Source organism: Geotrypetes seraphini, chromosome 2 (assembly GCF_902459505.1).
Source record: "Geotrypetes seraphini chromosome 2, aGeoSer1.1, whole genome shotgun sequence".
Classification (NCBI taxonomy): domain Eukaryota; kingdom Metazoa; phylum Chordata; class Amphibia; order Gymnophiona; family Dermophiidae; genus Geotrypetes; species Geotrypetes seraphini.
The window spans coordinates 111,287,257-111,312,420 of record NC_047085.1 but is presented as its reverse complement, the minus strand read 5'-3'; the positions used below and the strand labels follow the sequence as shown (position 1 = coordinate 111,312,420).

The following is a 25,164-nucleotide window of genomic DNA, read 5'->3' as shown; positions in this document are numbered from 1 at the left end:
CTGAGGCTGTAGCTTTAAATACTGCACCATATGAATTTTTTGTTTTTAATATTAAAAAAGGAAAAATAAATTGACTGGTTTTTACTTTCCTATTTACTTCTCCAGTCATGTGGAGGGCAGTAAAGAGTTAGGAGCAAATACAGTGGTACCTTGGATTATGAGCATAATCCGTTCCAGGAGCATGCTTGTAATCCAAAATGCTCGTTTATCAAAGCGAGTTTCCCCATAGGAAATAATGGAAACTCGCTTTGATACGTTCCCATCTCCATGAGAACAGCGGCGCTGTTCTATTCCCCCCCCCATGAGAACCGGCATTACTTCCCTCGAAGGCCCCCCCCCTGTGGTCCGGCACCCCCCCCCCCCCCGCAATCCGGCACCCCCTCGCCGCGATTGGGCATGCCCCGCCGCGATTGGGCACCCCCCCCGCCGCTTCTTACTGTCATCTGGGCACCGGCATGTCCTATGCGTTGGTGCCAGTGCCCGAAGATCGGCCTCCTCTTCTTGCTGGGCCTTGAGCATGCGCAGATGCTCAAGGCCCAGCAAGAAGAGGAGGCCGATGACAGTAAGAAGCGGCGGGGGGGTGCCCAATCGCAGCAGGGGGGGGCCGGATCGCAGGGGAGAGGGTGCCTGATCGCGGGGGGGAGGGTGCCGGATCGCAGGGGGAGGGTGCCGGATCGCAGGGGGCGCCGCTCGCAAATCGAGGCACGCTCGGTTTCTGAGGCGCCGATTTTGCAAATATTTTGCTCGTCTTGCAAACACTCGCAAACTGGTGCACTCGTAAACCGAGGTACCACTGTATTAGGTTCCCTTAGTTTTCAGAATACACTGAAGCAACCTTCAGTTTTCCAAGAATTATGTGCTTTCCATTTACAAAATTGACATCCTTTTGAATCTTGTTTAAAAAGCAGTCAAATAATTACTTAATAATATAAAACAGCACTTAATGTACACTGCTCTAATTTCTTTATTGCAAGCTGTATCTCTCAAGAATGCTGTGTGGCATGCCTTAAGCCCATTTTCAATTGCTCATTAGTGAATTGTAATTTCACACTTCATTTAAAATATTCTTAAACAGTAAAAGGTTTCACTTGGCAATTAAGAGGCCTAGTTAACAAAGTCTGAAGTCTTCTTCCCTCACAGAGAGAGCAGTCCTGCTAAATTGTAGCATTTCAATTAATATACTTAAATTTGTTGAATAGAATTTTGATGTTGCACTGAACCAAAATATTAATATTTCCAGTGCAATAGGTGAGACATTCTAGACAATAGGGTTATTTCCCCATACTCGCATCTCTGCAGAAGGAATCCATTCTGGATTTTTCGCTCTGCTTCTATAGTACTTCACTGATCAGTTTAGCGCCCTCTACAGTCTTTCCTTCTGCATGCATGGCTGCAGCTGTGTGTTCTGCTCTCCCCATTTTATTCTCTTAAATTCAATGTAGTTTTGTCCCCTTTGTGGGTATTTTTGCGTTTGAAGTAAATTTGGAGCTCTTTCTGCTTGATCCTTCCTGCAGTGGCGTACCAAGGGAGGGGGGGGGGGAAGGTCCGCCCTGGGTGCACACCCCAAGGGGGTGCACAGCTGCCACAATCCGGGGAATAGGCTACCGCCGGGGAAAGGCTGCCACTGGCCATCGGGAACAGGCCGGCATCGAGTTCACCCTGCTTCTCTTCTCCGCAGGGCCGACCAAGTCTTGCCGCTTGATGTCAATTCTGACGTCGGAGAGGACGTTCTGGGTCAGCCAATTGCTGCCTGGCTGGCCTGGAACGTCCTCTCGTACGTTAGAATTGATGTCTGGCAGCGAGAGTTGGTCGGCCTCGCGGGGAAGAGAAGCAGGGCGAACTCGGCGCCGGCCTGTTCCCAATGGCCAGTGGCAGCCTTTCCGCAGTGGCAGCAGCATGTTTCCCAATGGCGGTGGCATGGGGGAGGGCAGGGAGAAAGGGAGAAAGAAAGAAAGGGGGTGGGGGGACAGGGAGCCAGAAAGAAAGAAAGGGGGCAGGGTGAAACAAAGAAAGAAAGAAAAAAATGGGGTATGGAGCGAGAGAAAGAAAGAAGGAGGCAGGTTAAAAGAAAGAAATAGGGCACGGAGAGAGAGAGAGAGAGAAAGACAGACATACAGAAAGAAAGGGGGCATGGAGAGAGAAAGAAAGAAGGGGGCAGGATGAAACAAAGAAAAAGTTGGAGGAGGGAATGAGGTCTGGAGGAGAGGAAGCATACAGGTGGCTGAAAGAAGGGAATAAATATTGGATGCACAGTCAGAAGAATAAAGTGCAACCAGAGACTGATGAAATTACCAAACAAAGGTAGGAAAAATGATTTTATTTTCAATTTAGTAATCAAAATGTGTCCGTTTTGAGAATTTATATATGCTGTCTATATTTTGTACTATGGCCCCCTTTTACTAAACTGCAATAGCGGTTTTTAGTGCAGGGAGCCTATGAGCGTCAAGAGCGGTGTGGGGCATTCAGTGCAGCTCCCTGCACTAAAAAACGCCATCGCGGTTTAGTAAAAAGGGAGGGGGTATATTTGTCTATTTTTGTATAGTTGTTACTGAGGTGACATTGCATAAAGTCATCTGCCTTGACCTTTTTGAAAACCCGCGGAATATAAATGATAATTAACATTTTCTCTGCGTACAGTCTGCTTTGTATTTTTAAAATTTTATTGTTGGTAGATCATTTTGACTTGGCCACGGAGGTAAGGGGGAGGGAGGGAGGGGAGCTGCTAAAAGACATCTAGTAATCCTTGCAGGCTTGACTGTGCAGGGAATTATTTTTGTAAAATAATTTTTGTTATGTGACTGGCATTATTTAGACCTTAATTTCTATGAATGAAAAGAATGAAAATGATATAAAATTACTTGCTTGTTTTTATGTGCGTGCGCTGAAGGAAAGTGGAGAGAGAGTGGGCTGAGGACGCTGAAGGGAAATGGGGAAGAGAGAGTGGGGAGAAGACGCTGATTTATAAATTGACAATTGTACAGAATATTGTTTCTTTTTATACTTTAATATAATAAGTTCAATATAAAACAATTCAAGGCTTGTGTGGATGGAATCAGGTGGTTTGTGGGGATGGGGACCGAGCTTCTGGGGATTAGTCCAATAAAATAGTATTTTCTTATTTCTCATTAGTTGTTTTATTTTTATTTGTTAATTTGTAAAGTGGTGATTGTTATGAATCAGTTTTTTCAAATTTACATCTACTGTCTTTATATTTTGCGCAATATTAGAGGACATGTATTACTGTTTTTGTGGTGTTGTGGTGTTGCATTGTTTCTGACGTCAGAGAGGAAGTTCCGGGCCAGCTAATCGCTGCCTGGCTGGCCCGGAACTTCCTCTCCAACATCAGAATTTACGTTAGGGAGAAGGCTGCTGGCCTGTTGTAGTGTCGGAAAATGAAAAACTCGGCAATGGCGGCATCTGCGATAGCTTGGGGGCCCAGAAGTCGGTGGTGTTCCCAGAAGTCGGCGGTAGCTTTGGGGCCTGTTCTCAAATGACAGCCCCAGCAGTTGCTTGGGGAGAAAGAAAGAAAGACAGGGAGACAGAAAAGACATGGAGGCAGAACAGGGAGGCAGAACAGTGAGGCAGACAGGGAGACAGAACAGGGAGACAGAAAAGACAGGGAGACAGAAAGAAAGACAGAGAGAGAAAGAAAGTAAGAAAGGGGCAAGGAGACAGAAAGACAGAGAAAATGAAAGAAAGAAAGGGGCAGGGAGACAGAATGAAAGAAAGGGGAGGGGGCAGGGAGAGAGGAAGAAAAAGTTGGACTCGTGGAAGGACACAGATGTTGGTTGGGGAATGAAATGAGGTCTGGAGGAGACAAAGCATGCAGGAGGCAGAAAGACGGAAAGAAATATTGGATGCACAGTCCAGAAGAATTAAGTGCAACCAGAGACTCATGAAATCAGCAGATAACAAAGGTAGGAAATATGAAATTTTATTTTCAATTTAGTGATCAAAATGTGTCCGTTTTGAAAATTTATGTCTGCTGTCTATATTTTGCAGTATGGCCCCCTTTTACTAAACCGCAGTAGCGGATTTTAGCGCAAGGAGCCTATGAGTGTCGAGAGCAGGGTAGGGCATTCAGCGCAGCTCCCTGCGCTAAAAACCGCTATTGCGGTTTAGTAAAAAGGGAGGGGGTATATTTGTCTATTTTTGTATACCGTGTTTCCCCGATGATAAGGCAGGGCCATCAAATAAGACAGCCCCCCCTTTTTAGAAAAAATTGTAAAATAAGGCACCCCCCCCCGCAAATAAGCCACCCACCGATACCTGCGCTTACCCGAATCGGGTGGTACGGTGGATGACTCCGTGTGGTCCCTCCGTCTACCGCGGGGGTCGGCAACCCGCGGCTCCAGAGCCGCATGCGGCTCTTTTCCACCTTTGCCGTGGCTCCGGTAGTGTGTCACGCAGGCATGCAACTTACAAGTCCGGCGTCGCGGCGGGAAATAGCCATGCTGAGCAGTGAGCTCAGCACGTACACAGATGAAAGCCTTGCTTGCTGATTGGTCCGGCGGCCGTGCCGCCGGACCAATCAGCAAGCAAGGCTTTCATCTGTGTAGTGCTGAGCTCACTGCTCAGCATGGCTATTTCCCGCCGCGACGCCGGACTTGTAAGATGCACGCCTGAAAAAGAAATCATCCTGGCCGGGGTCGGTGTCATGCTCCAGAGATCTACAGCCTTCCTATCTCCCTCTCCCTTCTACCTGCTTCCGGCCACATCCCCTGCTCCGCGGCTCTCTTCGGCAACTCAGCAGCAGCGATCGACACAAGCTTCTGACGTCGGGGCCTACCCTCTGCGAGTCCCGCTTGTTTCAACTTCCTTTTTCCACAAAGGCGGGACTCGTAGAGGGAAGGCCTCGATGTCGACAGCTTGTCTTGATCACCGCTGCTGACAAGTTGCTGAAGAGAGCCGCGGAGCAGGGGGGTGTTGCCAGGTGCAGGTAGAAGGGAGAGGGCCAGATGCAGGACTCGTGGGTGAGGGAGCAGAAGAGAGAGAGGGGAGGGAAACAAAAGGAAATATTTCATACTGGGCTGGGCCGGAGTGGAGGGAGGGTGGAAAGATTCTAGCTACAGGGTGCAGTAACAAAGGAAAAGGGGGGAAAGCTGAAAATGGAGATAGTGACACAAAGAAGAGAAAGGGTAAGCAGGACCTACTGAATAAGGATAGAGATACAGAGGGGACATGAAAGGGTAAATAAGGCATCCCCCCGAAAATAAGCCCTAGAGCATATTTTGGCCTTCCAAAAAAAATAAGACAGTGTCTTACCATCGGGGAAACACGGTAGTTGTTACTGAGGTGACATTGCAAATTTTAAAGTCATCTGCCTTGACCTCTTTGAAAAACCCCCCGAATATAAATGATTTTTTTTATTGTTGGTAGATCATTTTGATTTGGTCATTTTAAAAGTACCTCGCAAGCCAAAAAAGTGTGGGCACCCCTGCTCTAGGCTGTTTCGGCTTTTCATATTGAGCGGGCAGTGTGTTTGCTTGTCTTTCTGCCGACAGGTTCCTCGACTCGGGACCGCCTGTTGTAGTCTCTGGACGTGCGCAGGGTTCTCCTACATGGATGGGAGGTCATTCATGAATTTTTCCTCTGGCCATCTGTTTGTGCTGACTCATTCGATTAAGCGCTTCTAGGGCCATGATATCCATATGGATCCGTATAGGCATTTTGTCAATCTACATTCTTTCTAGGAAACATTCCCCTGTTTCCAGCAAGGTGCTTTCTACCAGGAGTGTGGCTTCTTCATGGTCCAAAGCTGGATCTGTTTCTCCTGAGGAGATTTGTGGGGCAGCAACATTGTCTTTTCTCCCCACGTTTCCAAATTTTGCAGAGTGGATGTTTCAGTCTGCTTATGATTCTCCAAGCTGCTCCTTAGAGGCCTCTCAGCCCTTATGGGCTGGGAAGAATTTATTTATATGTTTCTTTTCTTGGGGAGTTGTGCTGCACTCCTTTGGAGCCTGTGTTGGCGGTTAATGGTATTGTTTCCTTACTTTCAGCAGAACACTTTGTGTAGCCTGTTATTACAGGTGCCTCTGCTTCACATAGTTGCCTGTCGGTGCATGGGTACTGACTGTAGAGGGCGCTAAACTGTTTAGTGAAGTACTACAGAGGCAGAGTGAAAAATCCGGATTTCTTCTGCAGAGCATGCGAGTATGGGGGAAATAACCCTATTGTCTAGAATGTCTCACCTATCTACTGGAAAAGAGCTTACCAGGGTAAGTACATAACCTCTTTATGCTGAATATAAACCCTATCAGGGAAGAGGGAATAAAAGATCAGGTGTTGTTTACAGCTCTTTATTTTTAATTGCCCCTCCCCCAACAGATTGAAGATGAGCTCTTTAATCCTGATTATGTGGAAGTTGATCGAATTCTGGATGTTGCTCAGAGCACTGATGATAATGGTGAGGTAAGGAAAAAGTGCACAGCTATTTTTTTTCTTTTAAATGTTAGTGATTCGTCATTCATGAGGAAAAAATCTATGAGAAGATGTGCAAAATGATGAAATGAAGAGCAAAGAGAATCCACCTGCTGATTTCAAGCAAGGTTTGTGTTTTGTATGAGCAGACAAAGTCATAGTAAATCTTAGCTATAGGCTACGTTATGTCATTGTGTAAGGTGGTGTTCTAAAAACATTGATCTCATTTCCAGTAACCTGACCATAGCTATAATCTTTCTTAACTCTTCTGGGGTTAGTATTTGACAGGTTTTAAAAGTTTCCTTTAAACCTCTTGATTATATCCTTTAAATGCTGAGAGATATTGATGATCAAGCAAACAGGCTTCATAGCCCAATGAAATTTTTGTGAAAATGAAATGCTTCAGCTAATTAGAGGCCAATTGAATTTCGGTTTCAGCACTGAAACTAACCCAGAATCCTTTTTTTTTTTTTTTTGCAAGATTTTGGTTTCTGCCAAAACGTTACTTTAATTTTTATCCATGTTTTGGGGCTGAACATGACCATGTGTTTAAGTGAAAGCCAAAAATATGTGCTTTGTTCCCCTCCCTCTCACTTGGATAAGAGTTACCCCCCCCCCCTCCTCCATAGGCTTCACCAAGCCTATCATACAATCCTTGAAGGTCTAGGGGTATAGTTAGGACAGGAGCTGTTCCCAGTTATTTTTGCCTATCCCAACTGCTTTCAAAATGGCTGCCATGACTAGGACATCACTCCTGCCCTGATTTTGCGCAGTAGTTTATATGGAAAATAGAGTGCTCCAAATAAATGCTTTCAATAGAAACTTTTAGCAGGAAAATAAGTTCCTCAGGAATTAGTCTCTCTGAGGAGTTATGACATCAGCTGCCACTCTGAGAGTGGTGCAAAGCCAGCCACTGTAAAAGCACTGTGGCTTTTAATGTCAGTTTTAATTAGTTGTAGTCCATGTTTATGGAGGCTATTTTGCTTGGAGGTAAAAGTCTGTTAGCATCTGCTCTACTGTTCTGATCCAATAGATGTTATCCCTTCCTACCAGCAAGTGAAGGTAGAGAAATTTGACTTCTGCCAGTGACAGATACAATAAACATTGTTTGAGATGTTTGAATGCAAATGCCAGAAGCCAAAGAAACAAGATGGGAGAGTTAGAATATATTTCTCTAAATGAAAAGATATAATAGGCATCTCTGAGACATGGTGGAATGAAGATAACCAATGGAACACTATCATACCAGGATACAAATTATATCACCGTGATAGGATGGATTGAATTGGTGGAGACATAGCGTTATATGTTAAGGAGGGCCTTGAATCGAATGGACTGAAAATTCTACAGGAAACATACCTTGGAATCCCTGTGCTGTCATATCACAGGGCAATTAGAGACACCTGCCTGGAAGCTGCTATAGCTCAATAAATAAAAGCCCTGTGCTCCAATTCCAGAGGTCATAAGTTCAAATCCCAACCAGCTCCCCAGCACATATTTTAATTGTGGCATTCTACCTTGTAAAAGTGCACCTTGATGATCTTACAATGAGGTCACCATTGTGCAGCTGCAAACCTCCATTTGCAATGAAGTAGAAGCCATAAGGTCTGTATCTGGTTTTTTTTTCTGGTTTTAAGCTTTGCAAATGAAGTTATGTATGCAGTCTATATATTTTTGTCATGTGCTTTCTTTGCTTTCAAGAATGAGCTGATTGGAGCACTGTTTAGTCAGAAAAAAGGGTAGCAAGAAAACTAAAGCTATGTTTTTCATGTGCTGTACTTCAGTTAATGGATCTTTTCCTCTAATTAGCAAATAACATTGCTATTTGTCCACAAAATAGGTTTTGCATGCAATATATCTGTTTTGATGTGCTCAGTTTATGTGGTGCCTTATTAAATGTATTTTGAGCAGCTTAAAGCAAAAATTAAAACCCAGAGAGCTATTTCGCAGATCGCATTAAGGACGTCCAAACTATGCCTAAGTTCCGTCCATAGAACTCAGACCTATTTGAAGTCCAAACTAAGCTCAAAAGTAGATCTGGTTTTCAGTCGCCTACAATATAGGCATGATATGGATGCCCTAGCTCGCTCAGTGTTATGTAAATGAATCAAAGAATGCCCAAATTGAGTCATTGCCCAAACCACGCCCTATCCAAACCCAGGCCTATTGAGTTAGGTGCGAGTTTTAAACATGGGTATCCATGAAATTGTGGCTGCATCTACGTCCTTCGGACGCCTAAGTACCAATTATCGCTTGTTAAGACCCTTAATTGGCTCATTAACTACTTAGGGCTAGATTCACTTACCTGACTCTCCATGCCCGATCCATACAGGCCCGATCAATTCCCAAAACAATAAAATTAAAATGAGGGCGATCGAAGGAATGTCCCTCCGTCCACACGGATTGCTAGTGTGCAATCCTGATGCATGCACAGACCATCTACTTTCCCTGTAGATGATATGCACCCTCTTTAAAAGGCTAACTCACTGGCCCTGACTCTCCTGCTCTCTGCCACCTTCCCTGCAGTGCACTGTGTAGTGCAGCCCCGCTTTAAACACGCAGGCTTGCACTGAGAGCAGGAGAGTTTGGGCAGCAGAGATCAGTCTGGGTGGCAGAGAGCAAGGGGAATTTGGATTCAGAGCAGAGAGCAGGGTGGCAAGAGGAGAGTCGGGGCGGCGAGGCTGAAAGTCAGGGCTGAAAGGTAGGAGATGGACAGAGAGCAGGGCGGTGAGAGGAGCTAAACAATCCCTAAACTAAAAGGAATGCGGCCAACAGCCACTGCTCTCCCCCATAATCTGGCCCCAGGGCTTCTGTAGAGTAAAGGCAGCGAGATTGGGCGGCAATGGAGCTGGAGAGTGAGAAAGGACATTTGCGACTGGTCCCCAGCAGTAGCTTCTTGTGTTGATCGGCCAGCCCAGTTGGTTTGTGAGATTTGTTTAGCGAATCACGTCCCTGCCTACTTTGCATGCCGTTCCCCTCAGTTGCATGCGCGGATTGGAATTGGATCAGCAGAGAGGTAAGTGAATCGGGCCGGAGTAAAATTGGATCGCAAACCAATCGGTACACGATCAGTTTGCTTAGTGAATCTAGCCCTTAGATTGGATGCCTTAGTGCTTATCAGGGTCCTTTTTCTTTATCAGTTTTTCAGGATTTTATATCTTTTGTTCTCACTTGTGTACACCATGGCTTTTTTTTCTTTTTCCTTTTCATTTAGTCAGTCATTAATGTTTTGGTGTCTCCTAGTTTGCGCTTTTATAGATCTTTGGGCTGCCCACATTACTCTTTGTTTTCTTTTGTGACCAAATAGTTTTTTTGTTTGTGTTTTCACAACTTTATTATTTGCTCATTACTTATTAGTTTGCAACCCTATTTATCAATCACAGCGTTTTTTGAAGTCTGTCTGCCTCTCATATTCACATTTTTTGTTCCCAGATAATCTCTTGTTTTTTACTGGTGATTCTTATCACATAGGTTCACACTATGTTCACATTGCAATTCTTATATTTGACACATGCATTATACCTTTCACGCACACATTTACATTACATTTGTGATTTCTATTCCGCCTGTGCCTTGCGGTTCTAAGCAGATTACAATTAAAAGAGATCAGGACATTACCGAGAGAATTACATTACAACGATTTAAGTAAATTACAGGTTGTGGTATTGAAATGCAAGTATAAGATATCTGGATTTATCGATAGAATAACTTGACAGAGTTCAAGTAGTTGCAAGGTTCAGTGGGGAAAACAATATAGGCAACTGAAGAAAGGTACCTAACTTTGAAGGAATCAGTTAAGTGGATACCTAAGGGAGATGCTTATTTAGGAGAAGGTTAAATGGATTCCTAAGGGAGATGCTTATTTAGGAGTTTGGATATTTTTGGTAAATGAGGTTCAAGGGGATGACTAGTTTGTTATTTGCTGGGGAGAGTGCATGTGCGATTGGGGAGGGGAATATTAAGTAAGGACGTGTTTTTTGAAAATAAATGTTTTGATTTCTTTCTGAAACGCTTTGATGTCTGTTGTTTTGATCATCAGTTTGGTGATGGTGGGGTCAATTTTCGCTGCCTGAGTTGCTAGAAGGCTGTCGTAAAGTTTCTTACGTCGGGTACCATTATGAGGGGGGAAGGTGAAAAGATTCTGAGTTCTTCTTGATCTGGGTAGTCGGTAGTGGCAAAGACGGTTGTTCAGGTAATTGGGGGCCATACCATGGGTTACTTTGAAAAGTAAGCAGTAGAGTTTGAATTGAGTTCTTGCTTTTATCGGAAGCCAGTGAGAGTCTACATAGGCGGGTGTGACGTGGTCGAATTTGCTGAGCGAGTAGATGAGTCTGATAGCTGTGTTCTGAACGGTCTGTAGTTGTTTTATCATAGTATTTGGGCAAGGTAGGTAGAGGCTGTTGCAGTAATCTAAGGAGCTGAGTATGAGGGATTGTACAATGATCTTGAAGTGTTCTTTGGAAAAGAATTATCTTATTTTTCTTAGGTTTCACATGGTGAAGAATGCTTTTTTTATGGTTTTGTGTATTTGTGTTTGCATTGTGCAGCTTCTGTCTAGGTGTATCCCAGAATTTTGAGAGTATTCTGTATTGGATATTTGATTGTGTTTACATCTAGTTCTGTTAGGGATGGTTTTTGTTCCTTCTCTAGTAATAGGAATTTGGTTTTCTCCGCATTCAGTTTTAACTTGTGGTTCGTCATCCATTTTTCTACAGTTTCCAATGTTGTTTTCAGGCATCCGTTGGAGGTGGGGTCTTGGATGTCGAAGGGGAGGAGGATGGTTATATCATCCGCGTAGCTGAAGGATGTAATGTTTAGGGCATTTAGGGCCGTGCCTAGGGATGCTATGAAGATGTTGAAAAGTATGGGCGATAGAGGGGATCCTTGTGGAACTCCGCAGGGGTTTGACCATGAGTCGGATAGAAGATCATTTGACTTGACTCTGTATGATCTTGTTTTGAGGAATCCTTGGAACCAGTTGAGAACATTACCTGATATTCCTATGGCATCTAGTATCTGGAGTAGTATGGAATGGTCAACTAAGTCGAATGCTGCTGAAAGATCAAGTTGGATGATTAGTAACTTATTTCCTTTGCTGAGGTGCTGACGGGTTATGTCTAGTAGGGAAACCAGAAGTGTTTCAGTACTGTGATTGGTTCTGAATCCGGATTGAGTAGGGTGTAGGATGTGGTGGTCTTCTAGGTAATTGGCAAGATATTGTGCTACTAGACCCTCTATGAGTTTGACGTATAGAGGTATAGAAGCGATTGGTCTATAATTTGTTGGGCTGTCTATTGGGCCTTTGGGGTCTTTTAGTATGGGAGTAATTATGATTTCGCCAAGTTCCGGAGGGAACTGACCTTCCCTTAGGGTGGTTTGCAGCCATAGCGTGAGACCAGCTGTGAATTTAGTGGACGCTGTAGATAGTAGATAAGGAGGACAATTGTTCAAATCACATGAAGATTTGCTGTATTTTTTGTACAGCCGGTCTAGGTCTGACCATTGTGTTGTTGGGAAGTCGGTCCAGATCCTATCTGCTGAGGTGGCTTCGTCTTTTGTGGGTTTTGTTAGTATCTCTTCTAAGATGTTTCGAGAGTTGTTGAATGTGGATCTGATTGTGATGATTTTGTGTTTGAAATGGTCCGCTAGTTGGGAGGCTGTTGGAGTTTGGTTTCCTAGGGTGGCGAGGTGGGGTTTGGTATCAATGAGATTTCTGACAAGGTTGAAAAGTTTTTTTGTGTCCGGTTTATCGGTGCCAATGAGTTTGGAGTAGTAGTCTGTTCTTTTTTCCTTCAGTTTGATTTTGTATTGTTTGATTTGGTGTCTCCATTCTGTTTTGGTGTGGTCTTGTTTCTGTTTTTTCCATGTCCTTTCTAATTGTCTGCATTGTCTTTTTAGGTGTAGGAGTTCGGCGTCAAACCATTTGTCTGATGGTCTGCATATTTTATTTTTTGTTTTTAGTGGTGCTAATTTGTTTAAAGCGGATTCACTTGTGGAGCACCAGGTGTTTATGAATCCTTTGGGATTGTTTAAGTCTATTTCTGGGTCTACTGTGTCCCAGAATGTGGTAGGTTCGATTTTCTTTCTGGACTTGAAGCTTGTTGTGTGTGGCGTGGGTTTGTTGTTATTCTGCACCCAGTTAATTGTGAAGGTGTACTTGTAATGGTCAGACCATAAGGTGGGATGCCATGAGCCGTTGGTGATGTGGATGTTTTGTGTGTTAAGGTTGGGGGAAGTGTAAGCGGCTATATCAAGTTGATGGCCCTTTTCATGCTTGGGTTCGGGATTGAGTATCTGGTAAGATAGGATGTTGAGGTATGAAAGAATGTCCGCTACTTGTTTGGAGGTGTGGTCTTCTAAGTGGAGATTGATGTCTCCTAGGATCAGGTTATGTGTGGAGGAGAGGGAATGCTGGAGGATAAATTCTTCGAGTTCTTGTTTAGAGGTGTTCCATTTTCCTGGTGTGACATAGCAGGGAAGGCAGTTCAGAGTTCCTGTGAGAGTGTTGTCAGAAAGTTGGCAGGCTAGAAGGTCTAGATGGGGGGTGGAGTGCATGGCTAGGACTTTAATGTTGAAGTTGTTTTTTACAATGATTGCTAGACCTCCTCCTCTTCTCTTTTCTCTACATACTAGCTTTAGTTTGTATCCGTTTGGGCAGAATTCAGTAATGCTAGGGTCTGAGTCAGAAGTGAGCCAGGTTTCGGCTAGGAAGAGGCAACCTAGATTATCTTTGATCAGCCAGTCTTTGATTAGTTCTGTCTTTGGGTTGATAGATCGTATATTCATAAATGCGCATGCTATTGATGTGAATTTTATGAGAGGGTGAGTAGTTAGTGTATTGATTAGTGTACTGGAAGGTGTTTGAAGTTTTTGTGGTCTTGTCTTAGGTTTTGTTGGGGGTCTTTTTCCCCAGATTGTGAGAATGTTTTCGTAGTTGGATGATGGACAAGGTGTCAGGGTTCTGGGGGTTTGGACTTTCCTGTTGGGTTGAACCAGTCTGTGTGTTGTGAGGATTGGGTATAGAATGTGTGTGGTATCCTGCAGTTTTCCATTTCTCTATGAGTAGGGAGAGCAGTAGTAGGACTAGGATGAGTTTAAATGTGCATGTTGCCATTTTTGTGTGTAAAAAGGGGTGTTGGTTCTGGAGTTCTTTGCTCTATTGGTGTTATCTGTCTTTTTGGATTGCCTATGCCTGAGTGGGGGCATTAGGTAACTTTTTTTGTCTTTTACATGCAATTTTTATACCACAAGTTTTCGTAATGTTTGCATTATGTTTTTTATATTTGACGCATCTATCAAAAAGTGTATTTAGGCCTAGATTCACTAACAATAGCGACTCAATCGCTGTTGGCCAATTCTCTGGCCAATTTTCCAGCAGCGATTGATTCACTATTAAGTTTGCATGCAAATTATTTGCAAAGAAATGCAAATCTTTTGCATGCAAACTCCCCGACTCAATTGCTCAATGGACGATTGAGTTGGGGCAGAGCCCTGACAGTAGTTACAGGAGAAGCTGTCACTGCTGTCAGGGCTTCACTACTGTCAGGGCTCCCTTCCTCCCCCCACCACTCTAAAAAAGAATGGCAGGAGGGATGCTGACTCCCCCCTGCCATCAGTGCTCCTTCCTCCTCCCTCCACAAACAAACGGCAGGAGGGATTCCCACTCCCTCCTGCCATCGGCACCCCCCACCGAACCCCCCCAAACTTAGATATGGCAGGAGGGTTGCCAACTCTCTCCTGCCACCAGATGACCCGCCCGCCCGCTGACCGCCAACAAACTAATGGCAGGAGGGCTGCCAATTCCCTCCAGCCATCGGAACCCCCCCCCCCCCCCGCTGACATTCCCCCGAACCGACTCATCCCCTGGTACACCCCCATCCCCGCACCTTTGAAAAGTTGGGAGCAGGAGGGGTGCTCAGTTCCTCCTGCTCCAGGCCTTCTCTTATGGTGAATGCGAGCCTCCCGGTGCATCATGTGATATTGGAGCAAGGGAGTGGTAGATTCGGAGAGGGAGATCCAGTTGTGCCAATTGGATTCAGAATCTGTAGGCTTAGGATTGGGAGACAGGTAGCCCCTAAGAAGTGGTCAGACCAAGGGACTTATTCCCAGCGAGTGTCGTCGGTTGAAGTTTTGAAAGTGGTAAGATCAAGGAAATTGGTGAAGTCTAGTGTGTGCCCCTTTTCATGGGTTGGAGAAGAGGCAGGTGGGGGGAAACCTAGAGAGGTAAGGAAGTTGTTAAATTCAATCGTGTCCTTGATGATGGTATCGTCAAGGTGGAGATTAATATCACCAACGATCAGTAGTCTTTGAAATTTAAGGAAGGCGTTTGTTATGGCCTCAAAGACGAGATTGGAGGAGTTGATCCAAGGAGTAGGTGGGCGGTATAGTAACAGGATACCCAGTGGGTGAGTGCAGAGTTCATCGTTGAATGAGGCAAGCATATATTCTAGAGAGGCGTGACTGCCCTTCTCGAGGAGCTGGACATCAAAGAAAGATTTATAGAGGAGTGCCAGTCCGCCTCCTTTTCAATTGGATCTGGGAGAGAAGAGACCTTGGTAACCGTGGGGGAGGAGTTTGTTTTGTGTAAATAGATCGTCTTTGGCGATCCATGATTCCGTGATGCACAGGAATCCAGGGTCGAGATCGTCAAGAAGGTCCTTCAAGATTTGGGTCTTGTTGCATGCGGATCTGGCATTGCAATAAAGTGTCAGGACTGGGGTGAGAGAGTCAGAGGCAGCGTTGGGAAGGTTGGCAGGGGGCAAGGGCTTTAGAGAATCGTGGTTGACTTTTTGGGGGTTTTTCTTGAAAAGGTGATTTCTGGTTCGTATCAATGTGGGGATTCTGAGGCCAGGGCTCTATCTCTCCTTCCCTCTACCCTATGTCCAACACTTCTTCCTCTCTTCTCCATGCATGTCTCCCTCTCCTCCACCATATGCAGAATTTCTCCCTCACCTCATTATGCCTCTATTGTATCTCTCCTTTCATCTCTTCCAACCCATGTCCAATAATTCTTTCTCTCTACCTCTGTGCAGCAGCTTATCCATCCCTCCCTTCCATCCCTCTGTGCAGCAGCTTTCCATTCATCCATCCCTCCTATCTCCCTGTGCAGCAGCTTATCCATCCCTCCCTCCCATCCCCTTGTGCAGCACCCCCATCCCTCAATGCAATTTGACATGGATTTGCATGCACTGCCTCTTTGAGATGCAAATCTATCTCATGCATATTTATTGTGGATACCCTGAAAACCTGACCTTCCTGTGGCTCTCGAAGACCAGAATTGCCTACCCCTGATATAGACAAATTAGACAGTTCTGAAGTGGTGTAATGTCAAGATTGTGAAAATCAGTATAAAAAAGCAGAAAATCATCTATGGATATATGAAATGATATTCCAACCTCTTGAATTAGTAGTGCCAAAGGATTTAGAAAAAGATTGAATAGAGATGGTGATAAGATTGATCCTTGAGGTACATCATAGTTCAGATGTTTGGTAGTAGATTTCTCAAGTAAAGTGGAAACTGTAAAAGACTGCAGAGAGGGACAGATTCTTCACACTTTCAAAAAATAAAAGAACAAGAGGGCATCTGGAAAAGTTGAAAGGGGACAGATTCAAAACAAATGCTAGGAAGTTCTTCTTTACCCAACGTGTGGTGGACACCTGGAATGCACTTCCAGAGAATGTAATAGGGCAGAGTACGGTACTGGGATTTAAGAAAGGATTGGGCAGTTTCCTGCTGGAAAAGAGGATAGAAGGGTATAAATAGAGGATTTCTGCACAGGTCCTGGACCTGTTGGGCCGCCGCGTGAGCGGACTGCTGGGCATGATGAATCTCAGGTCTGACCCAGCAGAGGCATTGCTTATGTTCTTATGACTGATTTATTAGAAAAGAAGAGAACCAAGCCAAGAATCAAGGTTCCTGATATACCCAGGAAGACAGATGAGATAATAGAAGAGAGTGATTAATTAGGTTGAAAGCCACTGTTAAATCTAGAGATACTGCAAGAGTGATCTACTCTTGATCCAAATATGAAAGGACCTCACTGAGTACTGCAGTAAGAATGGTTTCTGTACTATAGTGAGGGCAGAAACCTGACTGATGAGGATCAAATGCTAAAATTTGTTCTGCAAAATGAAAGTTGTGTATAAACCACCTTTTTTGCTATCTCAGAGACAAAATTTATTTGCAGCTTCTGGGCTCCATGGTTACAACTCTGGAGGCAGTGCCATGTGCTTTCTACAGTGGGCCCTATTATTCTGGTGGTCACCAGCCTCTCGGTACTTCATTGTTTGCTCCTGCTTATGCCCTGGGCAAGGATTAGTCTGGCCTGATGGCAGTCTAGTGACCTTTTTGAGAGAGGTCCTTCTGGTTCCTCCTCAGTGGATGTTGATCACCACGGATGCAAATCTAAGTTGGGGAGCTCACTATCTTGGGTGTGTGGTATAGGGCACCTTGTCAAGGCGTCTTGACCCATCAACTTATCCCCCTAAGTCTAACAAATATCAACTGAGTACCCCAACCACAGACCTCCCTAGTCTCACCCAAGCTCTGCCTTAGATCCCATCCCCTGTACTAATTGCATTTTTTCCATTCATTTTTCATATATACACAATATATATAGCAGATTCACTAAACTGACACATTTCAATCACTATATTGAAAATAAAATCATTTTACTTACTGGCTATCCTCTGCAGGCTGCTGTAATTAGCTTTAAAGATGATATCGGGAGGCCAGGGGGGAAGCCGGAGGATGCTAGAGAGAAGGGGGAAACATGCAGGCCTTCGGCGAATCGGGCAGCGCTCGCCATGTATTACATCAGGAAGTCAGCTGGCAGGCGCCTCTCTTCCTCCTCGATGTGCTGCGGCACACTTGGAATCTCAGGAGGCACACAGTTTGAGATACACTGGTTTTAATAAACTAGGACTTACAAAAAGATCAAAACTGTCAGAGGTGGTTGCTGCTTTTTATGGGGACGGGGAACTTTTATGGGGGGATGGGTAGGGACGGATGGGGTTTCTGTCCCCGTGCAACTCTCTAATTAGCGAGGTCAGCTTATGATATTTTCTATTTTAATAATTGTTTACTCGGGTACTTTGGCTAGATTGTGAGCCTTCAGGACAGTTAGGGAAGTTCTAAGTACCTATATTTTATTGTAAACTGCTTAGATCTGTAATATGCTTAAGCGGTATATCAAATGTTAATAAAAACATAAACTTCCTGGAGACCCGGAAGGTTCGTCTGGTTCTGCAGGAATATCATCAGCTCTTGGAAGGGACCATGGTCTGAGTGATGTCTGATTCTGCCATGGTGGCGACATTCATCACCAAGCAGAGTGGAATTGGGAGTCTGGCAGAAGCTCTGGAGGAAGCAAATCTGTTGGCAGAGATGCCACAGGCTATTTCAGTGGTATATATTGCAGTGTGCAGGTAGACTATCTCAGTTACTCTTTTCTGGATCAAGGAGAATGGGAGCTGTGGCTTTAGGCCTTCCAGCTCATTATGGACTACTGGGGGCCGCCTCCAGTTTGAGTTGATGGCATTCAGAGCCAATAACAGGAGGGACCCAGCCATTTGGGAACCTCCCTAATATCTTCACTCCATGGCCTCTCATTGGCTGCTTGTTGCTCAGGACAGCAAGTCATCCTCATCTGGTCTTGCTGGTGGTGTCAGATTGGTCTCACAGACCTTGGTTTGCAGATCTCTAGCATCTGCTGACCAAGGTTGGGGTCTGCTCTGGCAAGGACTGGTAGGGATGGAAGATCCATATCTCTTTTGGCTTACAGTATAGTCATTTAGAGGCAACATTTAGAGGAGCACAGGTTTCTCCCCTGCAGTGGCTTCTACCCTGCTTCGCTCCAGGAAGTCATAAGAACATAAGAATTGCCCTATTGAGACAGACTGAAAGTTTTTCAAGCCCATATCCTGTTTCCTTCAGTGACCAATCCAGGTCACAAGTACCTGGCAAGATCCCAAAGAGTAACCAGTGGATTTTCCCCAAGTCTATCTTAATATTCAATGGAAGCAGTAGGAATCACAGGTAGAGTTTACACATGGTTTCAAGGATTCCTTCAATCCAGGAGATAGAGATAAAACAAACAAAGAAAATTTGAATTCCTGGACCAACCACTGCGGAGTCCCCCAAAGCTCTCCTCTATCTCCAACACTCTTCAATCTCTACAAAGCCACACTCGGTGCTTGCCTGGACAAACTAGGCATAACTTCATACAGCTACGCAGAAGACATCACCATACTCCTTCCTTTCGACCAACATACCTCCAATACAACAAACATACTACAATAACACTAGAAACAGTGACAGAATGAATGAAAGACCACAAACTAAAGCTGAACCAAGACAAAATTAAATTCCTACTTCTCACAAAAACAAAACAAAACCCCAATCATAACAAACTTTGAAATAAACTCTATCACATACCCCTTGCAACCCAATCTAAAACTGCTGGGAATAATGATAGACAAAACATTCCAGAAAGCCTTCACAATCATGTGCAACTTAAGACAAATCCGAAAATACTTTGACAAAAAACAATTCAGACTCCTGGTCCAGTCCCTAGTTCTAGACTACTGTAACATCCTATACCTGTCATGCCCTGCCAACATGATAAAACAATTACAAACTGTGCAAAATTCAGCCCTCAGACTGATATACTCATTGAAAATATATGACCACATTACCACTGCCTTCCAAGACACACACTTGACTCCCTGTAAAAGCACGCATATACAAATTCTACTGTACACTATTCAGAGCCCCGAATGGCGATGGACCAATCTATCTAAACAATCGCCTAATCAGGAACAACACATTCAGCCAAGGAAAATGTGTGACAGCCTATAGCCACCCAAGCAGCGAAACTAGACCACCACATCTCTAACCTGCTGATCACAACATCCAACTACAAAATCTTCAGGAGAGAATTAAAAACCAAATTATTCAGGAAATTTGTCAAGTCAAACTAACCTTCTCAATATATCACCAGATCCTAATGCTTCTTCTAATTATCTATCTTGTAATCTTCTAATTATCTATTTTATAATCTCACTGGGTATGCCCAGACCAATTCTTTTGTAATCCGCTTAGAACCGAAAGGTATTGACAGAATAGAAGACATGTAATATATTAGCTTATGGATTTTTGTTTTACGAAATTATCCAAACCTTTTTTTAAACCCTACTAAACTGTGTTTATTTGTATTCTGGTGCAGGGAACAGCCCTTATCTCCCTGAAGAACTCAAGTTCCTAATGTTCTAGGTTTTTTTGTAGCAGGAGATAGTCTTGAGCTCCTTAAGGGTCCAAGAGGCTAATTTGTCCAGATTTAAGGGAAGGTGTAAGACATCTCTGGCTTTGCCTAGACAGGTAGCTCCAGTTTCTGAAGGGGGTGGTGTATCTGCACTCCTTCTTCATCTTTCTTGGGACCTCAGTCTAGTCTTCTAGGTGCTGTCTTAGGTTCAGTTTGAGCCCCAGTGCTTGGCTTCCATCAAGAATTGGTGGTCGTCATCTCTGCTAGGAGAGTTTCAGAATTGCAGATCTTGTCATGTCGGGATCCCTATCTCTCCTTCTCAGAGGATTCTGTGCCCTTGCTCATGGTACCATTCTTTCTCCCGAAGGTGGTGTCTCCTTTCCATGTGCATCAGGAGGTTTATTTGCCCTCCTTTGTGTCTCAGGGATCGTTGGCAGAGGATTGGAGGCTTCACAAGATGGATGCCTGGTGGATGCTGCTCAGGTTTTTGGAGGAGACAAATGAGTTTCGTTTCTCATACCACCTTTTTGTATCTTTCCATGCTTCTTGTTAGGACCAAGTGGCCTCAAAGGCTTCCATTGTGAGGTGGATTCAAGTGGCTATTGAGTCTGCTTTCAGCAAAAATCATCCAGTGCCTTGGGCTCTAAGCCCTACCCTACTAGGGTTGAAGCCGCTTGCTGGGCAGAGCCCAGATAGTATATTTCTTATAGGATATTTCCTTTTTACATATTATTCAGGGATATTTCCCTTTTACATATTATTCAGAGAAGACAGACTCACATGGCGGAAGTCTGCTTCTAGCAGGATAAGCCCTTAGGGACACCTGTCTAGCTATGTAAAACTAGTTGATTTATAAACAACTCTCAAACTACGTGTGCAGGGTGGTATATAAAGTGTATGAATAGAAGAAGAATAATAGATCTGCAGGTCAGTGACTATTGTTGCTTCATTACTTTGCTAAGCACTATAGACGACTTGCTAGGCAGAGCCCATTCAGTTTTTGACAGAGTGGTTATTCAGGGGTCTTCCTCCGCCCCGTAGATCTGCTTCGGTACATCCCATTGGTTCAGAACAGTAGAGCTAATGCTAAGAAAGTAGAAATTGTCTGTCTTAATTTTTTTTTCTTTAGTTAGCGACAATGTTCTGAAAACCTAGCCCCAGGGTTCTTGGTGTGCTCTGTGCTTCCTTTGTAGTGCAACCTCCTCCCCCTCCCCCCAAAAAATAAATAAAAAGGATTCATTTTATGATTGACAGCCATACAGGCTCCCTTGATTTGGCTATATCCTGGTATATGTAAGGTAAGAAGTAGTGCTGAACGATTCAGGAAAAAAATTTTGATTCAATTTGATTCAGCCTATTGAATTGGTTTTTCGATTCAATTTGATTTTCCTGCCCAATTGGATGGTGGTGTTGTTTTTTTCAAACACCTGGTGGGTTTATTTTACAGCCTCTTCACCCCCCCTTTGCCTTCTCCTAACCACACTGGCGCTGTGGTGTAAACAAACAAAAAAGACTTTTCCTCTCTCTGTTAAATCCTAGCTCACGTTTGCGGTCTAACACCAGCTCTGGCAGGATACACATTTCAAATCTGACACATTGTAATCACAAAACAGAAAATCAAATTAGTTTTTCTACCTTTTGTTGTCTGGTCATTATTCAAATTTTGTTGGTCTCAAGCTCTGGTTATCTTCTGATAACTTGCTTGCCAGGGTCTCCTCCTTTCTTCTTTCTCTGTTCTAACCATCCATCTTCCATCTCTGTCCTCCCCTTCCATTTCTCTTCCCTCCCCAGGAGGTCTAGCATCTTTCCTTTTTTTCATCTCCCTCCACAGATCCACCTTTTCTTAACTACCCTTTCATCCAGCATCTCTCCTTCCTTCCCCACCACCCCAGGGTCCACCATCTCTCCCTTTCTTTTCCCAAATACCCTCTTATCCAGTATCTCTATCCCCCCTCCACACCATCCCTTGCGTCCAAGTTCTCTCCCTTTCTGTTCCTTCCCTCCCTAAATCCCATTGTCCATCATCTCTCTTCCTCGCTCCCTCTCCTCTATATTCAGACCCATTTCTTCCTCCCCAAAGTCCAGCAAATGCACATCTCTTTGAACCTCCCCCTTCCCTCCCTCCGTGTACTTCTATACCAGGGCCCCCCTCCCCTGAAGGTCCGTCCCCCCTTGAAGGTCTGTACCCCCTTGAAGGCCTGCCTCCCCCCTTGAAGGCTTGTTCCCCCCTTGAAGGCTTGTTCCCCCCCTTAAAGACCTATCCCATCCCTGAAGGCCTGCCTGTCCCCCTTTGAAGGCCTACCTCCCCCCTTGAAGGCTTGTCCCCACCTTGAAAGCCTATCCCAGCCCTGAAGGCCTGCCTGTTCCCCCTAAAGGCCTTTCCCCCCTTGAAGACCTGTCCTCCCCCTTTGAAGGCCTGCCTCCCCCCTTTGAAGGCTTGTCCCCCCTTGAAAGCCTATCCTACCCCTGAAGGCCTGCCTGTCCCCCCTTAAAGGCCCATCCCCCCCCTTGAAGACCTGTCCCCCCTTTGAAGGCCTGCCTCCCCCCCTTGAAGGCTTGTCTCCCCTTGAAAGCCTGTCCCACCCATTTGAAGGCCTTCCTGCCTGTCCCACCCCGAAGGACTGCTCACTCTTCCCCCTCCCCCCGGTGTCCGGCTTCCACCCCCCTGGCCTTCCGCTTCCCCCCCTGGCCTCCCCACACTGTTTACCTTCCAGCCGGAACAGCCTTCAAGCAAGATCGCAGTGTTAGCGATCTTAGTACCGCTTCGGAGATGGTTACTCAGTTGCGGTGCTGCCCCTTCTCTGACGTCAGAGGAGGGGCAGGACTGCGATGGAGGAACCAGCTCCGAAGCGGTACTAAGATCACTAACACTGCGATCTTGCTTGCAGGCTGTTCCGGCTGGAAGGTAAATAGTGTGGGGAAGCCAGGGGGAAGCCGACAGCAGCACTTCCCGAATGACCCTCCCCCCTTGCCTTCTAAAGCAGGTGCGAATAGGGAAGCCGTTTTTGTTTTTTGTTTTTTTGAACCGATTTGAATCGATTCACCCGAAGTGAATCGGTGAACCAATTCGAATTGTGAATCGGGCAGCACTAGTAAGAAGTGTCACTCTGTGATGGTTTGCTTGCTTGATTATTGCAGCTGCAGTGGTTGATGGGAAATGGGTGCATTAAAAAGATAACTTCTGCTGCTTGTGCAGATGCATACTGGATTGTTACAGGGATCACTGTAGCTTATGCTGGTGATGTCACTGGCAGAATTCATTTTATTGTACCTCTGCTAGCTGGCAGGAAGGGTTAACACCCACTGGTTCAGAACAGTGTTGCTTACTAAAGAAAAGAAAATTATCAGATAAGACATAATTCTCCATTCATTATTTACATAATTATATTCTGGCTTCGATACTGTAGGTTTAGAACAGTGGTCTCAAACTCAAACCCTTTGCAGAGCCACATTTTGGATTTGTAGGTACTTGAAGGGCCTCAGAAACAAAATAGTTAATGTCTTATTAAAGAAATGACAATTTTGCATGAGGTAAAACTCTTTATAGTTTATAAATCTTTCCTTTTGGCTAAGTCTTAATAATAATATTGTCATTTATAGCTAAAGAGACATATGATCAAGAAACTGTTTTATTTTACTTTTGTGTTTATGATAAACTTACCGAGGGCCTCAAAATAGTACCTGGTGGGCCGCATGTGGCCCCTGGGCCACGCGTTTGAGACCACTGGTTTAGAAGACAGATGCAAACTGTAAGCTCTTAATAGTGGCCCTCACTTGTTTATATTTACATAACTGAACTTGAGTTTTCAGATTTGGCTGTAACCAGGTGATGATTTTCAGCTGTAATTTTGGTTTAGGCCAAAAGCTTTCAGACAGTTTTAGTGACAGTTTTAGTTTTGTCTGAAACTAAAAAAAGGCAGTTTGTTGGCCTCTACAGCTAACAAATCAAACTTTGCACTAAAAACGTTGATGTTTAGATGTTAGGAAACAACCTAATAAGTTAACTTATTCCTATTGGCATATGCATGTAAAATATTTCTAAAAAGCTGTACTTCAAAATTACCTATGTGGCGAAGCAGCATAATGATGGATTTTATTTTTTTACTTTTTCTGAAATTACTGTTCTTTCATTTAAAATGTAGCCTGTGACTCATTATTTGGTAAAATGGTGCTCACTTCCCTATGAAGACAGCACTTGGGAACTGAAGCAAGATATAGATCAAGTTAAGATTGAAGAATTTGAGAATCTGAAGTCTAGAGAACCAGCAACGCAACATGTGGTAAGAATTGGTAACAGTAAACAGTACTTGATTTGAAAATAGTAGAGTAATTTGTTTTTTGGAAACAACTAATGGAATTGACTGTATTTGAAACAGGAACGACCTCCTGCTGATGAGTGGAAGAAATCAGAGAGTTCCAGGGAGTATAAAAACAATAACAAACTCAGGGAATACCAGTTGGAGGGAGTGAACTGGCTTCTATTCAATTGGTACAACACGTATGTAAACTTTTTACTTTTGGCAGTTGTTTTGGGAATTTTTCTAGCTTTACTATATAACCTAGTTTAATTGTTTGGAATTTACCAGTCATTCAGAACCAAAATTAACATTTAAAATAACTTTTGTTATTCATATTGGTGGTTATGTGGCTTAGTATAGAACAGTATCTTTGAGGCTTTCCTGCTGTGTTCTGTTAGTTGTTCTCACTAAAGATCTTGTTTCATTGTCTGAAGTGGTGTCTCTGGAAATTGTGCAAGTAAAGGAATCCATTTCTTCTGCATGCTTGGGTAACTTTTTAATGTCTTTCTGATTTCAGGCGCAACTGCATTTTGGCAGATGAAATGGGATTAGGAAAAACTATCCAGTCCATTACATTTCTCTATGAGATATATTTGAAGGGAATCCATGGTCCTTTTCTGGTAATTGCTCCTCTGTCCACAATTCCAAACTGGGAAAGAGAATTCCGCACTTGGACCGAGTTGAATGTGGTTGTGTATCATGGGAGTCAAGCTAGCCGTCGGACCATTCAAACATATGAAATGTACTTCAAAGATTCACAGGTAAAAATAATGCAATACTTTGCTGCCAGTGATTGGGGTTGGATAGAAAGAATCAACAACCAGAAGGCTTTTTTGACAACTAAGATGTTAAAGCCTTATTTCAGTAGCATCAGCAGTAAGTATTCTGGATAGCTGAGTATATTCAGCTTTTATGTGTGGCCATGTGATAGTCTGTGAAAGAAGTAATGGATTACAAACAGAGGAGTCTTAGATGTTTGCCAGTTCTGGTTTAAACAAATTACTGAATTGCTTTTTGAGGAATATATTTCATGTATATATTTTCTGGTTGATACAAGGATGGTGGCTTTGGGATCATAATTTTGCTAATCAGCCATTACCTGAGATCACTTACCATCATAGTTTTCAGGTTTGCATAATGTTCAGAATCTCCAGCCTTTGTAGTATGTTATTAGCTCCTAACAG

General features: G+C 44.1%; 1 protein-coding gene across 9 annotated transcripts in view; it reads left to right on the top strand.

Moving 5' to 3' along the window:
* The window catches only part of CHD7 (chromodomain helicase DNA binding protein 7), a 616,542-nt gene that overhangs the window by 360,214 nt on the left and 231,164 nt on the right, over positions 1-25,164 (top strand). For all 9 annotated transcript variants that reach the window (XM_033933452.1, XM_033933447.1, XM_033933448.1 and 6 more), the window contains 4 exons: positions 6,328-6,411; positions 23,825-23,962; positions 24,059-24,180; positions 24,498-24,741. In XM_033933452.1, the coding sequence (XP_033789343.1) occupies positions 6,328-6,411; positions 23,825-23,962; positions 24,059-24,180; positions 24,498-24,741 (588 nt within the window). The remainder of the gene's footprint in view (positions 1-6,327; positions 6,412-23,824; positions 23,963-24,058; positions 24,181-24,497; positions 24,742-25,164) is intronic.